The following is a 17,045-nucleotide window of genomic DNA, read 5'->3' as shown; positions in this document are numbered from 1 at the left end:
CCCCAGCATCTGCCAACATCAGCACCATTTTCCCATCCTCTGCATCTTCCAATCCTTCTCCCATCATGTTAGAAGAATGGTCTGATTGTGGGGATGGGAGAAGGACTGGAAGATGCAGAGGATGAGAAAATGGGACTGATACCCTCTTCTCCCACTCTACCACCTATCAGCATCAGCCGCCTTGTCTCTCTTTCCCCCCGCAGTCCAGTATATTGCCTCTCCCCCCCATACATCTTCTGTTTACTTATTTATTTGTTATATTTGTATCCCACATTTTCCCACCTATTTGCAGGCTCAATGTGGCTTACATAGTACCCTAAAGGCGTTCGCCAACTCCGACAGAGAAACAAATACAAAGTGATGTTGTGGTCGAATAAAGTTCATGTGTTACAGACACATTGGGGAATCGTACAGAGGAAGAGTTATGTAGTGTCCATTACGAGCTTTGGTTTCATTGTGTTGCAGGGTTCAGGCGTTTAAGTTGGGTCAGTAGGGTATGCCTTTTTGAACATGTTGGTTTTTAGTGATTTCCAGAAGTTTAGGTGGTCGTACGTTGTTTTCACGGCTTTTGGTAGTGCGTTCCACAGTTGTGTGCTTATGTAGGAGAAGCTGGATGCATAAGTTGATTTGTATTTGAGTCCTTTGCAGCTTGGGTAGTGGAGATTTAAGTATGTTCGTGTTGATCCGATTGAATTTCTGGTTGGTAGGTCTATGAGGTCATTCATGTATCCTGGGGCTTCGCCGTAGATAATTTTATGGACCAGGGTGCAGATTTTGAAAGCAATATGTTCTTTGATTGGGAGCCAGTGCAGTTTTTCTCGGAGCGGTTTGGCACTTTCGAATCGTGTTTTTCCAAATATAAGCCTGGCTGCCGTGTTTTGAGCAGTCTGAAGTTTCTTTATGATTTGTTCTTTGCATCCCGCATAAATTCCATTGCAGTAGTCTACATGGCATTGATTGTATCAAGTTGTGAAATGTTTCCCTCGGGAAGAATGGTTTCACGCGTTTAAGTTTCCACATTGAGTGGAACATTTTCTTAATTGTAGATTTCACTTGGCTCTCAAGTGTAAGGTTACGGTCGATTGCAACACCGAGGATTTTCAGGCTGTCTTAGATAGGGAGGGTATAATCTGGGGTGTTTATATTTGCTGGTTTGTTCGTATTGTTTTGGGATGGGAGGATGAGACAGTGTGTTTTTTCTGAATTGAGTTTTAGTTGAAATGCATTTGCCCATGAGTCTATGATGTTCAAGCTGAGCTTGATTTCGTTGGTGATTTCTGTCAGATCATGTTTGTAAGGAATGTATATTGTGACATCGTCTACATAGATGAATGGGTTGAGGCCTTGGTTGGATAAGGACTTGGCTAGTGGGGTCATCATTAGGTTGAAAAGGATCGGTGATATTGGTGATCCTTGAAGTACTCCGCAGTCTGCTTTCCACGGTGATGTGTTTGAATTTGATTTCACTTGGTATGTTCTAGTGGTTAGGAAACCCTTGATCCAACTAAGTATGTTTCCACCAATCCCAAAGTAATCTAGGTGTCTTAGTAGTATATTATGGTTTACCAGGTCGAATGCACCAGACATGTCGAATTGGAGGAGAAGTATGCTTTTACCTGTTGCTATTTCCTTCTTGAATTTGGCTAGGAGAGTGATCAGTACTGTTTCAGTGCTATGGAGGGGGCGAAATCCTGATTGTGATTCATGTAATATTGAGAATTTCTTTATGTACAGTGGGGGAAATAAGTATTTGATCCCTTGCTGATTTTGTAAGTTTGCCCACTGACAAAGACATGAGCAGCCCATAATTGAAGGGTAGGTTATTGGTAACAGTGAGAGATAGCACATCACAAATTAAATCCGGAAAATCACATTGTGGAAAGTATATGAATTTATTTGCATTCTGCAGAGGGAAATAAGTATTTAATCCCTCTGGCAAACAAAACCTAATACTTGGTGGCAAAACCCTTGTTGGCAAGCACAGCGGTCAGACGTCTTCTGTAGTTGATGATGAGGTTTGCACACATGTCAGGAGGAATTTTGGTCCACTCCTCTTTGCAGATCATCTCTAAATCATTAAGAGTTCTGGGCTGTCGCTTGGCAACTCGCATCTTCAGCTCCCTCCATAAGTTTTCAATGGGATTAAGGTCTGGTGACTGGCTAGGCCACTCCATGACCCTAATGTGCTTCTTCCTGAGCCACTCCTTTGTTGCCTTGGCTGTATGTTTTGGGTCATTGTCGTGCTGGAAGACCCAGCCACGACCCATTTTTAAGGCCCTGGCGGAGGGAAGGAGGTTGTCACTCAGAATTGTACGGTACATGGCCCCATCCATTCTCCCATTGATGCGGTGAAGTAGTCCTGTGCCCTTAGCAGAGAAACACCCCCAAAACATAACATTTCCACCTCCATGCTTGACAGTGGGGACGGTGTTCTTTGGGTCATAGGCAGCATTTCTCTTCCTCCAAACACGGCGAGTTGAGTTCATGCCAAAGAGCTCAATTTTTGTCTCATCTGACCACAGCACCTTCTCCCAATCACTCTCGGCATCATCCAGGTGTTCACTGGCAAACTTCAGACGGGCCGTCACATGTGCCTTCCGGAGCAGGGGGACCTTGCGGGCACTGCAGGATTGCAATCCGTTATGTCGTAATGTGTTACCAATGGTTTTCGTGGTGACAGTGGTCCCAGCTGCCTTGAGATCATTGACAAGTTCCCCCCTTGTAGTTGTAGGCTGATTTCTAACCTTCCTCATGATCAAGGATACCCCACGAGGTGAGATTTTGCGTGGAGCCCCAGATCTTTGTCGATTGACAGTCATTTTGTACTTCTTCCATTTTCTTACTATGGCACCAACAGTTGTCTCCTTCTTGCCCAGCGTCTTACTGATGGTTTTGTAGCCCATTCCAGCCTTGTGCAGGTGTATGATCTTGTCCCTGACATCCTTAGACAGCTCCTTGCTCTTGGCCATTTTGTAGAGGTTAGAGTCTGACTGATTCACTGAGTCTGTGGACAGGTGTCTTTCATACAGGTGACCATTGCCGACAGCTGTCTGTCATGCAGGTAACGAGTTGATTTGGAGCATCTACCTGGTCTGTAGGGGCCAGATCTCTTACTGGTTGGTGGGGGATCAAATACTTATTTCCCTCTGCAGAATGCAAATAAATTCATATACTTTCCACAATGTGATTTTCCGGATTTAATTTGTGATGTGCTATCTCTCACTGTTACCAATAACCTACCCTTCAATTATGGGCTGCTCATGTCTTTGTCAGTGGGCAAACTTACAAAATCAGCAAGGGATCAAATACTTATTTTCCCCACTGTAATTATGTGGATCTGAGGTTGGTGGGGTAGAGGGAGGTTTGGTAGGAGTGCAAAGGCTGAATGAGAGTAGCAGATGTGGGGGAGTGCAGTGTTGGGGGAGGGCTAGGGGTTAGCTTTTGAGAGGTCTAAGCCCCGGGTGCGTGCGTTTGTTCCTCGTGGGATGGCTGATCTTCTGGGAGAGAGATCGGCAAAGGGGAGGGGGAGGGAGGGGGAGGGACGGGGAGGGAGGGGGTGGGGATATGTTGAAGCAGAGGAGATTGGGTTTGGAGCAGGGGGATGGGGAGGGGATAGCTGTGGGGAGAGGAAGGAGGCATGGGGAGGAGGGGCGGGGGATGGTAGGGGAGAGTCCTTATTGGTGGGTGCATGGAATGTAAATGGGCTCAAAAATCCGGGGAAGTGCAGTAGAGTATTTAAGGAGTTGAGTAGGTTAAAGTGGGATGTGACGTTCTTGCAGGAAACACATTTAAGACCGAGAGATACTCATATGTTGCGTCGTAGGCCTTTTCGGGAAATAGTGGTTCATCAGGGAAAAGCGCCAAAGAGGATGGGGGGAGTGGCCATTTTGATACGACAAACTTGTGGGTTTGCAATTCAAAAGGTGTTTCAGGATACCAGTGGGAGGTGTGTGGCCCTTAGAGGGTGGTTGCAGGGGAAGGAGCTGACACTGATCAATATTTATGCTCCAAAAGTGGGGCAGAAGAACTTCTATTGCACATTAAAGGAAGAGGTTTTGGAATTTTTTGGAGGACAGATGGTGGTAGGGGGGGATTTTAATATTGCCCCCGATGCAAGATTGGTCCACTCGGCAGGAGGAGGGCAGCAGAGTGGTCCTGGGTGGAAGGCAATGCTGCAATTTATGAAGGGGCTGGAAGTGGTGGATTGTTGGAGGTTGCTACATGGGGTGCAGTGGAATTATACATTCTACTCACATGCAGCGCAGACCTATTCCTGTATAGATGGGTTATGGGTGCACCGCAATGGATATGGTGGAGGCGGCTGAGATAGAGACCATTTGTGTTGCAGATCATGCACCAATGTGGATTAAATTAACGGGGTTAGGTCAATGCAGGCGGCAGGGAGTCTGGAGACTTAGTCACTGTTAGGAGATGAGAAAGTGCGGGAAGATATTAAGCTTAATATTCAAGAATTCCGTCGCTTTAATGATAATGGGGAAGTAACTGATGCAGTGCTATGGGATGCGTTGAAGGTAGTGGTGAGGGGTGCCTTGATTGAATGTCCATGATCTCCCCTCCCTTCTCCCTTCGCCCCACATGGTCCAGCATCTTCCCTTTTCTCTCCCCTTCTCCCAATACAGTCCAACATCTCCTCCTCTTCCATCCCACATAACCCTTTCCCTCCTTCCATGGTCCACCACCTCCCCTCAAACTTCCATTGTCCCTGCTGTGGCTTCTTCAATTTGCTGTGGTTGTGACAGTGTCAGTAATAAGAAGAAAAGTAATGCATCATGGAGCCTTCGCACCCAAGCACTCCTCAAGAAGATTTAAATTTAGCTCATACCTTCCCAGTAGTAGCACAAGGCAAATTTCCCTGTCCCTGGAGGGCTTACAATCTAAACCCCGTTTACTGGCTGCCGCGCAGCAATGCTGACATAGCCCATTCAAAGTGAATAGGCTGTGTTGGCATTAGTGCACTGGCAGCCGTTAGTGGCTTAGTAAACAGAGGGGGGTAAGTTTGTACCTGAGGCAAAGGAGGGTTAAGTGATTTGTGCAAGATCACAAAGAGCAATAGTGAGATTTGAACCTTTGAAAGCTCTGTTGTGTCTTGCCTCTACAGTAGCAGGTGTAAATGTTTATGTGCACAGTATGAGCAAGAGGAGCCGATGGAGATTGGTGCTCTGACTAAACTGGAAGGAAAGGAGGTGAAACAGGAGAGGGCTGCTCAGGAGGAGAGCCTGGTAGAAGAAGGGAAAGGCAGCTATCCCATGAGGGGAGCTGAGAGAACAGGTTTACCACAGAAGGGTCATGCGGGTGGTGGGCAGGGTATAATACTGGCCTGGTTGGGGAGGGACCCTTGCCAGGTTGATTTCTTTTGAAAGGGAGAGGAAGAGTGGTGGTTTTGGGCTTAACTGCTATATATTGTTTATCTACTCTTGATTGGCGCTTGTTATGATGTATTATTGTAAGCCACATTGAGTCTGCAAATAGGTGGGAAAATGTGGGATACAAATGCAACAAATAAATAAATAAATAAACTGCTGGGAGTTTGAACCCTTTCTGAACTACTGTGTTTGGGGAATTGTTTTGCATAACTGCTTACATGAACTGCTGGGGAGTTTGAACCCTTTTTGATCTACCGTGTTTGGAGAATTACTTTGCATAACTGCTACACATGAACTGCTGGGAGTTTGAACCCTTTCTGAACTGCAGTGTTTGGGGAATGGTTTTGCCTAACTGCTGACATGAACTGCTGGGGAGGGGTTGAACCCTTTCTGGAGCTACCCTGTTTGGAGAATTACTTTGCATACTTGCTATTCATGAACTGCTGGGAGTTTGAGACCTTTTTGAGCTGCTTTGATTGAAGAATTGCTTTGCATAACTGCTTTATATGAACTGCTGAGATTTTGAAACCTTTTCATGTTTTTTGTTTTGTTTTGAATACTATGCTGTTGAACTGCTGTGCTTCTAGAGAAATGATGTGGTGGGAACTACCTTTGGAGGAGCAGTTGACACAAAGGGATTACAATAAAGTATAATGATCTGACCTTGTGGATTGAAGTGCTCTTTAGCAATGGATTACAGCACACAGCTCACCTAAAGGGCCGAAGGACTCAAGAGTCTCCCGGTGCAGAAGACTCTTCCAAGTGTCTCCCGGTGGTGGAGACCTTACAATGGGTATTTTTATTGACAACCTTTTTTCATTTCATTTGCCTGCTTTTGGCTAGTTTGGTTGGACTCTTTGTAGCAAATTATCAGTATAAAATATTATTGTTGCAACATTGACCTTCTTTTGTATGTACTTTTCTGTAAAGAATGTGAGACCATTATTCACTTGCTGCTTAAAAATGCCATTTTCAAAACTACCTTATGATGTAAAGAATATTTGTATTTGCCGATTCTGCACCAGTTCTTACAGGGAGGACAGAATACCCACCGGCATTTGCACCTGCTTTTCCTGTGAAACGCAATGTATACAGTTTAGAAAATACAAAACTGCTCATGCCGTTGCCATCCTTATCCTAACCCCAACCTGGAAATGCCTGCACAAAAACATATGTATACACGTGTGTTTTTCCATAGAGTGCATAATTTTCAAAAAGCCCTTTCACCAATGTAAGTAGCCATTCACACTGGTAAATAACTTTGGATAATTACACTCCGTCTCCTAATACAATACTGGGGTTGCCCTCTTGGTCCATTTGGACACTAGACATGAATGTTGAAAAACAAGTTGCAGGTGACATGTTTTATTGGATTAACAATACATTTGTGGCTAGCTTCCAACAACCCGATTCCTTCAATCAAATTAGTGATTTTGCACTGACACGATGAAGGGGTCACAGCACTAGAAAGCTAGTCATGTGTACTTAGGGACCCTTCTACTACACTGCAGTAAGGGGCCCTTTTACTAAAGGGTTGGCGCGTGGAAACAGGCTTGCCATGCACCAATCCAGAAGTACACTGGGCTTCTGCAGGAGCCTGGCGGCAGTTCCCATCCCCAGCGTGTGCCATTTCCAGTGCTACAAAAAGTTTCTATTTTTGCAGTGCTGATGCTTACCTGACAGTTATTGGGCAACACTATATGCTGCTCGATTACTGCCGAGTTAGTGCGGGATCTCTTACTGCCACCCCCCTCTTAAATGGGTGCACGGCAAGTGGTTCACTTACCGCACAGCCATTTCTTGTCTTTAAAAAAAGATAGCCATTTACCCGCTGCGGTTAAAAGGGGACCTCAGCACATGTCAAAAACACGCACAGATGCTAGCGCAGGTCCCCTCTTACCACAGCTTAGTAAAAGGACCACTAAGATTTGCAGTTACCGCAGCTTCACATGGAATTCTATAATGTGGTACCTGCAAATTTAATGTGGCCCCCGGGTGTGTGTGTGTGTGTGGGGGGGGGGGGGGTGTTCCCACTTATTATTGCAGGTTGTGGGTTAACAGTTTAGATTAATATGTGGTACCTGCTCACAGCTAGCGTGGAAGCACTTAAATCTTCCATCAGCACGTTAACTGCCAAACGCCTTCCATACCCACTCTCTGCCCACGTCATGCCCCTCTGATACAAAGAGCACTTAATACCCAGTATACTGTGTGCTAACTGTGAAAGGGCCACAACCCCCTTAACATGGTTTAGCAAAAGGGCCCCTTAGAGGCTCATTTTCAAAGCACTTAGCCTCCCAAAGTTCCATAGAAACCTATGGAACTTAGCCTCCCAAAGTGCTTTGAAAATATGCCTCCAAGTCAAGTAAAAAGGTGTCATCGTTGCTATTCTTTATTTGTACAGATTTTAGGACTAGCACAATAAGATTTTGAATTCATAAACCTTGGCTCATTTCAGGGCATTCCCAGAGCTATCAATATACACAAAGCCTGGTACTGTTATCAGTCCAAAGTGCTGAGGGATGGAAGCTTTATGATAACTTTGGGTTAAAATATTTCTTTATTTACTTTTTAAAGGGCAATTTTTATAACTAAAATAGTACACACATAATCTTCCCAGTGTGGGTTCCTGCAAATTTCCAACATGAAAGTATCCCTATACTACATTTTCACTTGACAAGTAAAATTTATGCATTTAAATTCACCGCTGCCCTTTGGCACCAAATTTTCTGGGTTAATTTCAGTGTGTGTTTGAGTGTTTGTGTTCATAAATCCAAACCCTCAACAATCCAATCCCCCAAAACCCCTTTACTCAATCTGGGTAAAATTAGATCTAAACAAGCTGTACCTGTGTAATTTTACATGCACATCACACATGCAATTTTATAAACACTAGGAATGAGCTGTCATTTGCAACCATATTGAAAATGTCAACAGAATATCCTAAGTCATTGCATGTACCAAATGAAATGAGCAGCAAACTCATCACATTTCACGTTATGTCTTTTACCGGTAAGTGTGTACTCTTTGGAACTAGTGCCCTGGAAAGAGGACGCACCATTTCTCGCTGCACGGAAAAATCTGTGCATACCTGTGTGCCCTATTGGGGAAAGAGTGCACTCTTTTTCCACATACAGCATCTTATTTTGGCAACTGACAATGGCCCATAAACGATACGAGAAATCACACGGAAACACAACTTTTCTGGCTGCCCATACCTAGTTAACACTCATTTTATGTGCAGAAGCTTGTAAAAGTGCCCTCGATAATAAGCACAAAGGAAATTCATAAATCCTCTAAAAAATATTCAAGAGTTGTAATTTTTAAACAAATACGATTAAAACTGCCAATTCTTCGGAAAAATTAAACATAGTTTGGATAAGAAAGTCAATTAAAAAAAAAACTCAAGGAGGTCCAAAAACATTGTCTTAAAGACGATCACTGACTTTGTCCAAATAGAGCAGCAAGCCTAGTGCCTGGACTTTACCGAAGCAGATTCCAGGGGGTCTTTTATATTGTTTTTCCTTTTCTCCCGTCTCTCCATGCCACCACACTACCTTTCTCCACTCATCCATCCATCCATCCTTCCTTCCTTTCTTCTTTCTCCCATTTTCTCTAGCACACCTTCCACACAGCCCCCATTCGGTGTTTCTACCCCAAGCTCTTTCTTCCTTTTTTCCAGATGGAAAAGGGATAACAGGTGAATCTTTTATTTTCCAGAAATATGGATTTGTCTCTCCTGTCCATGTTTCTCTAGAACCAGGGCTCCCCAAACCTGTCGGGGACCCTACAGCCAGTCCAGTGCTCAGGATCTCCACACGAATGCTAATAAGTTTGCATGCTTCTGGAGACTCGGCATGTGCAAATCTATTTCATGCATATTCATGTGGAGATCCTGAAAGCTCCGACAGACACCGAAGCGCTGTCCTCTGCCTTCCAGCTCTGCAAATCAACAAGAAACTGCACATCTTTCCAGGGTCTTGGCGGGCTTCGCTCAGACTGCAGGTGATATTTTCACAACATAAAATGTAATCAATCAAATAATATAACCTTGGGGGGGGGGGGGGGGGTTGTTTTCAATCTGATAATAATATACTAAGGAAAACTGTTAGTGTCAATAAAAGAAAATCGCATTTTACAAATGTTAAAATTCACCTTTAATGGCAGTTTTTCCCCTCTATACACACGTGTTTTGGAATTTCGATAACAAAGTATCATCAATCTGCTATGATTTATAAAACTGAAATGGTCTGTGCTAGAACATTTTTTAAAAACACTTGTTTTAACAATTATGTAAGCCTTACTATTTCACTTATGTGTTAAACTAAGTTAGTGTATTCCAAAAGAAAAAATACGTTTACTTCTTTTCTGCAAAAGGGGTTAATTAATATTGTGACCGTACGTGCAGTTAAAAAATGGTAGTGTCTTAATTTAGCAAAATCTAATAAACACTTTCGGCAATTGAAGAACGACTAAAATCCGTGATTAGATTTTTGTATTTCACTCAAATGTCTGCTTTTTCCACCTTTACCTGAGGAAGCTGTGCAGAGCACTAGTAGGAGGATTTTCAGTCCCACCATCCTGTTAACAGAAGATCCCCGGGCTGTGAGCACTGCTGCAATCTCGAGATAACCTGCTGGCCCTGCTGCTTTCTTAGCTCCGGGGTCTTTATAGGTCCCTTCTGGGAGCCAGCCTAAATAGCCCCTCCTTATCTGTCCTATCTCTGCACGTTCACCACTTCTGTAACATCATTCCTGTGTCATCTTAGAGACCACCCAGGCGCCAGCCCCTGCCTCCTCCACCTCCTGCAGCTACTTCCCCCCTCCCCCCCGACACTCAAGAGGGGCCTAAACAAGGGAGTGTTCAGAGGCATTTATGCCAGATCTCTGTATACATGTTGCTTGTCCTGGATTCTGTCTGTTCCCCTATCTCCCTCTGTTTGTCAGTACACCAGTATCATCTTATTTTCTTTTCTCTGTTTTAATTTATTACCTTTAAAAGTGGATTAACAAGGCTACCACACCACTTTACTCAAGATGGTCAGCACACTTGAATGTGCTTTTTTTCTGGAGGGGACCAAACTGATGAGAGAAAATGGAAATCTGTTCAGCTGTGTCTCACTAAAATTCAGATCTGGTTATCTATCCTTGGATATGGAATAACCAGTTGCCAATGCCTGGGTTAAGCAGGCAAAACACCAAGAGTCAGTTGTAGAAAAGAGAGAATTAAAAAAAAAAAAAAGCACTGGCATCCACTGGGAAAGAGTAATGGGAGATGAAACTCTAAATAGCCTCTGGAAAAAAGGGGCTCAATACTGAGAACCCTTTATAAAGAAGGAAGGAAGGGAACGAAACATGGAGAAAAGAAGGGATTGCAGAAAGTATTGCCCCCATTTTACTAAGCTGCGCTGGCGGCTGCCATGTGCTAATGCCAAAACAGCCCATTCACTTTGAATTGGCTGTGTCAGCATTGCCTTGTGGCGGCCGCCAGCAAGGCTTAGTAAATGGGGGGGGGGGGGGGGGTTACTTAGGTAAACAGGTGTAAGATTGTCATGCAAATAAATTATCTCAATCTAAATCTGAGTGAGGCATGTGATAACAGGCTTCAGAAGGAACAAGACATTCCCCCCCCCCCCCCAATTCTATAAAAGTCGCTAAAATGTGTGTGTGCAAATTTGGGCACGGACCCAATTTGTACGTTCAATTTAATTGAATAATGAGCCAATTAGTGCTGATAATCGGCTTTGTAACAAGCACTTATTGGTGCTGACTGGATTTAATAAAATTAATGTGCGTAAATTTTATGCCCGTCCAAAAGGGGGGTGCAGCCAAGGGAAGGACATGGTCAGATCGAGGGCATTCCCACAAGATATGCGCATTGTTATGGAATAATGGGGATACATGCTTAATTTAGGCATGGGAACACACCAAGGTTTCATTGGTGGAAATGGTTGCACCTAAATGTAAAGGACGGGAACCAGCCGGTAACTGAACACAAAAGTCCCACGAGAAGTATAGACAGCAACCAAAAAGTGGGAAACAAAGGAAGGCTGAACAAACCTCAAGATCAACAGAAAAAGTTTATTACCGCAATTTACAAAAGACAATGCACAATAACATGAAAGAAAAAACTCAAGACTTGACACGACACCGTGTTTCGGCACAGATGTGCCTGCCGCAGGAGTCTGGTAAAATAGGAGTAAAAATTAGATTGTGCAGTTGAGTGGAAATGATGGAGTGGTCTTTAAAAAGACCATGCATGCATGTCACATCTGTCAGGAATGGTGAGCCCTTGGACCAAAGCCGGAGCTTTGGCAGACAAATCACTGGGGCTGGCACAGGCAGGAATCAGAACAGACTAGACTAGGATAAACTAACAGACTCAAAAAGGCAAGGCAGAGGTAACTAAACACAATGGACAACACAAAAAACAGATCCAGACGAGGCAAGGAAAAGGCAAAGGGCCAGAACTGGAACCTAGACAGGACAAGGCAAGACTCGGAACTGGATTAAAACTGGGACTGGGACCCAGAAATGCAAGACAAGGCAAAACACGGTAGATTAAAACTGGGTCCAGAAAAGGGAAAGACAAGGACAAGGCAAGGACTGGATCCCGACAGGACTAGGCTGAAAGAGACAAGACAAAGCACAACTAGACAGGCAAGACAGGATAGGAGCTAGGCAACAAGAATAACAGAAGCAAGACAATAAACAAGGCAGGGACAGGATTCAGGATTCTCGAACAGGCTTGGCTGGAACAGGATTCAGGATTCTCAAACAGGATTCAGGATTCTGAAACAGGCTTGGCTGGAACAGGACTCAGGATTCTCAAACAGGCTTGGCTGGAACAGGATTCAGGATTCTCAAACAGGATTCTCGAACAGGCTTGGCTGGAACAGGATTCAGGATTCTCAAACAGGATTGGCTGGCACAGGATTCTGGAATGGGCTTGGCTTGGCTGGAACCGGATTCTGGAACCGGATTCTGGAACAGACTTGGCTTGGCTAGAACAGGATTCTGGAACGGGCTTGGCTGGAACAGGATTCTGGAACAGGCTTGACTGGAACAGGATTCTGAGACTGGCTTGGCTTGACTGGAACAGGATACTGAAAGGGACTTGGCTTGACAGGGAACAGGAATAGAACTGGCTCAAACACACAATAGGAACAGAACTTGGCAGAAACAGAGCTCAAGAGCCAGGAAGCAAACATAGCAAGCAAAGGATTAAGCAGACTAAGGGAAAACAAACAAACAAAGAAGCAATGTGCTTACCAGCACCCACAGCTGGAAAGGGAAAGGCCAGGCAGACTGGGAGGCAGCCACAGCTGTATAGCAGTGAAGTAATCAGGGCCGACGCTGGCTTCTACAGACTCTCAGAATAAACAGACAAGAACCACACAAACACACAGGAAACAGAACAGAGCTTGGTTAAACACAGAGAGTGGCTTAAACACAGAGCTTCACTATAGCAAGAGTCAAAAGCAGGGCTAGACTAAAAGCAGGAGCCAAGGGTAGAGTCAAACAGATACAGACACCAAGGGCAGTGTGTGGCTTTAGAGCCAGGCTTTCAGGATCAAGGTAAAAAAGTAAACACACAGAAACAAAGCAAAGCACTGAAACACAAGACTCAAAGAAACACAGAAAAGACCTTCAGGAGCAAGATTCTCAGGAACAAAGCCAAGCAGGGAAATTATCTAAACAGGTAACACAAGATTAAGAGACCTCTTGCAAAAGCAACCTAGGAAAGCTCCCTGGGTCCTTATAAAGGAGTAGGCTGATGATGTCACAAGTAGGAAATGAAGCAGAAGCAGGGAGATCAAAGCGAGACTTGGCTTTAGGGACACCAAAGCGAGGCTTGGCTAACAGGAAGAACAATAACAGGAAATGAAGCAGAAGCAGGGAGACCAAAGTGAGGCTTGGCTTACAGGGAGAACAACAATAGGGAAAAAGGCAGACCGGAGAGGTCACAGAGCTAGATACAGAGAAACAGTAGGTCTGAACATAAGGGCACGGCCACGACAATGCATGAATGATGCACTATTCAAAATACTAGTATAATGCCCGATACTTAATGTTTTGGCACTGAAAGTGCCTTCTTCAGGAGTCTTGATGCATGTGTCTGACAATCTTAATTGTTATGTCTTCAAAAATGAAACTTTGTGGTCTTTACAAAGACCGTTGAAAGGTGTTACGAATAATATCGCTTCTGAATGCCACTGGTAGCCTACCAGAGGCATTCAGAATTAAGATTATCAGACACGTCCAACCTTCCTTTGTTTCCCACTTTTTGGTCTCTGCACCTAAATGTAGTCACAGTGCCTGGTACTAAGCGCTATTCAGTAAACAGCACATAACTTTGAGCATATTTTATAGAATACTGATAAACGCTATTTTTGCGGGGGGGGGGGGCACTGATTTTTTTAGGCGCCATTTTTAGGATTTAGTCCTTTAGCTCTTTTTAAGCTTAGGTAGAAGGTTGAGATTACATTACACTGTTACCTTCTCCTTCTATTGTCAGATCTCTATGAAATCTTTAACAAGGTATTCATTTGCAGTTTGATAATCAGTTCTGAAATATATAAATCAATAAATGTACTAATAATGAACTCAGTCTCTAGTAGTGGGGGAAAGAATGTCCATGAGGAAGAGGATACTGAGACTGGGGCTTTGGGTGTACCTTTCAAATCTTTGTACTATCTATAGGTTGAGGTCTTTAATGTAAAATTCTAGTGTAAATGATCCCGAAGACAGTGAATTTCTTGCAAGTTGTGACTTCGTTTATTGTACTAGTCTAAGGACTAGTCAAGCCTTCTCAGTGGCTCTGTAAAACTTCTGTACAGCATCACCTTTGTGGAATTATTCTGCTTGTCCAAAATAAAGTATCACAGTCTGCAAGTTACAAGGTTAACATTGAACTGGTTTTACTAGTTTCCACAACCATAGAAAAATGTGTGCATAAAGTGAAAAGATAGTCGTTACACAATAAAAGGGATGTGGAGCAGTATTTCAGAAAGGATATACAAATTGAAACTGAGATGTCCAAGTCAGCATGTCTCAAAGTTCACTAGAAAAAGATCTGCTGACATAGAGCCTGTTCTAAAAAAAACATGGAGAAATGGATATTTATGTGCTGGTTACATGTGACAGAAACATCCATTTTAAGAATCATAAACATCTAACACATAAGAACAGCTGAACTGGGGTCAGGCCAATGGTCCTTCTAGCCCAGTATCCTGCTTCCAGCAGTGGCCAATCCAGGTCACAAGTACAAGGCCGTAGATTTGGCCCTGGACCTCCCTGCCGACGACCTGCCCAATCCCCCCCCCCCCCCACCGCCAACCCGCCATCTTCTGCCTTTGCTAGTAGGGGACCCCAACCCCCGCCAGCCGAGGTCCTCTTCTTCTCACAAAAGGCTTCCTTCTGTTTCTGACGTCCTGCACCCTGATAATGGGGCACCTGGGTTTTTTTTTGCCATTTTCAGGACACAGCCAGTAGAAGTCTGCCCAGCTCTAGCCTTGCATTCTAACTACTGGAGTTGCCATCATAACACATCAACAGTCTGGAGGTCATCATTCCATCCTCTTTCTATATAAGAATCCTCTGTGTTTATCTCATGCATTCTTGAATTCTGTCATTATTTTGTCCCAGCCCAGGATTTATTTTTTATTTAATTACTTTATTTATTAGGATTTATTTACCGCCTATTTGAAGGAAATTGTTCAAGGCGGTGTACAGCAAGAATAAGTCAAACATAAGCAATAGACAATTACAGCAGTAAAAATATTCAAACAACAATACAAAGTATGGCATAGTATGCTACATTACAATGTCAACACAATACCCAATAAAACATTTTCATAGACACCATAGGGTGTAAGCAAATATAGAACAAATAGATAGATAAGATAGAGTAACAGGAGTATGAAAATAAGGGACTAGTTTAAAGAAGGTTGCAAATGAGGTCAGGAAGGTGCTTGAACATGATCTTAGCTAGGTTAGGAGTGGATAAACATGTCCTGCTATAGTATGTGCAGCCGATGTCATGATGTCTGTTTTGGGGCCCTTTACTAGGTAAAAAAAATTTCAGGACAAATAGAACATCTGCTAGGGTGTCCCTATAAGTATAACCAGCCTCTCCAAATGACACAATGATTATGATTTAGGACAAATTACTACTCTAACCGATGAAAGGTTATTCCATTGTGATAGTTCCTCTGTGTACAAACATATGCTGCACAAGTCGGCATGTTTCTAAATATAACTGAGATAAAATAACAATGAACAACAGCAACGTAGATACAGCAGCTGATAGCCTCCTTGCTTTTGGGTTGGGTGTACCAATTAACTATTAAACAAAATAAACATGTGCTTAGGGCACCAAAGGAAGGGTGGGCACTACAGAGTTTTTTCCCCTAGCTATCATCACCTTAACTCTTTCACTGACATCCGCCACACCCATTATCCAACATGAATTTAAATGTTTTTCTAATCATTATAAATATATATGATGTTTGTTTCATACAATAATGATATTTCTCAGCACTTATTGAGTCTTAATTTCTTTTCAGTTAAGCAATGTAGGGGCTGAGGGGCACCTTTGTTGGGCTGTGCTTAGGGCATCAGTTGGACTTAATCCGGCCCTGTTTTGTCCTCACAATCTCCACCAAGAGGACATTCCAGGCATCCACCACCCTCTCCATGAAAAAGTATTTCCTGGTGTTGCTCCTAAGTCTACCAACCAATAACCTCTATTTATGTGCTTTGGTTCGACCACTTCCCTGCCTCTGAAAAAGATCTGTTGGTATATTAAGACCTCTCAAGTATTTAAACATCTGTATTATATCTCCCCTGTTCAACTGGATTTAAGTTGTCACGAAAAGAAGGTGCCTTCTCCCATTTACACCTGCAGCATTACCTTGATCAGTTGTTCAAGTCTTGCTGAACTGGGGAAATCGATGAGATGCTGGAATCTCAATTTAAAGTCCCTCTGTCTTTTCACCATTGCCATCTTAAAGATCATGTGATTACACCTGACTTTGGCAATTTGGAGCAGGCTTAGGCAGCTGACTTGGGCGTTTCTTTAAGTGAGGGCTGCTTACTATTGTGGGATCACTGGAGTGAGAGCCTTCACAGACCATGTCTTGTTTTGGGAACTCTGGTACAAAATTAATCTAAGACTTTATTAGTCCTCGAAGCAAGCCTGCCTCATGAAAATTTGCCCTACTGCAGCATGTCCTAAATGTGGGTATGGGGAGGCTTCTTTGGGTCATATGCTGTGAAATTGCTCACTGATTCAGACACTGTGGCGGAGGGTGCTTGGCTTTGTATCTGACATTTGGTCTCTCCAGATCCCCATTATGCCAATCTTGCTCTTGGCGTTGTGCCAGTGGTTGCTCTCAGGTTTATCTGCTGGGCTGTGTTGATGGTATTAAAGGTGCTCCTCACCCAATGGTTGTCCCAGGATCCCCCCACAGAGCAGCAATGGTGTGCAATTATGATCAAGGTCCTCATCATGAAGTGCAGGCATATTCCTGTCTTGGCTTCCCCAGGTGAGCACCAATTTCAGGCAACTTGAGAGCGCTTTTGAGCCACACTTACACTGAATGTTTTGTTAAATACTCCATCATGGGACTGCTATATGTTTTTGATTGATCTGTCCGGG

The 17,045-nt window shown here is 43.7% G+C and overlaps 1 protein-coding gene across 1 annotated transcript in view; it reads right to left on the bottom strand.

Annotated features, from left to right (window-relative positions):
- The window catches only part of LOC115476241 (neural cell adhesion molecule 2-like), a 132,954-nt gene extending 122,937 nt beyond the window's left edge, over positions 1 to 10,017 (bottom strand). Inside the window, exon 1 of the mRNA XM_030212512.1 lies at positions 9,916 to 10,017. Within this exon, the coding sequence (XP_030068372.1) occupies positions 9,916 to 9,964 (49 nt within the window). The 5' untranslated portion in view covers positions 9,965 to 10,017. The remainder of the gene's footprint in view (positions 1 to 9,915) is intronic.
- Between the last annotated feature and the right edge of the window lie 7,028 nt (positions 10,018 to 17,045).

The sequence above is a fragment of the Microcaecilia unicolor genome, chromosome 8, assembly GCF_901765095.1.
Source record: "Microcaecilia unicolor chromosome 8, aMicUni1.1, whole genome shotgun sequence".
Classification (NCBI taxonomy): domain Eukaryota; kingdom Metazoa; phylum Chordata; class Amphibia; order Gymnophiona; family Siphonopidae; genus Microcaecilia; species Microcaecilia unicolor.
The sequence above is the reverse complement of the archived record's forward strand: the minus strand, read 5'-3'. Positions and strand labels throughout refer to the sequence as shown.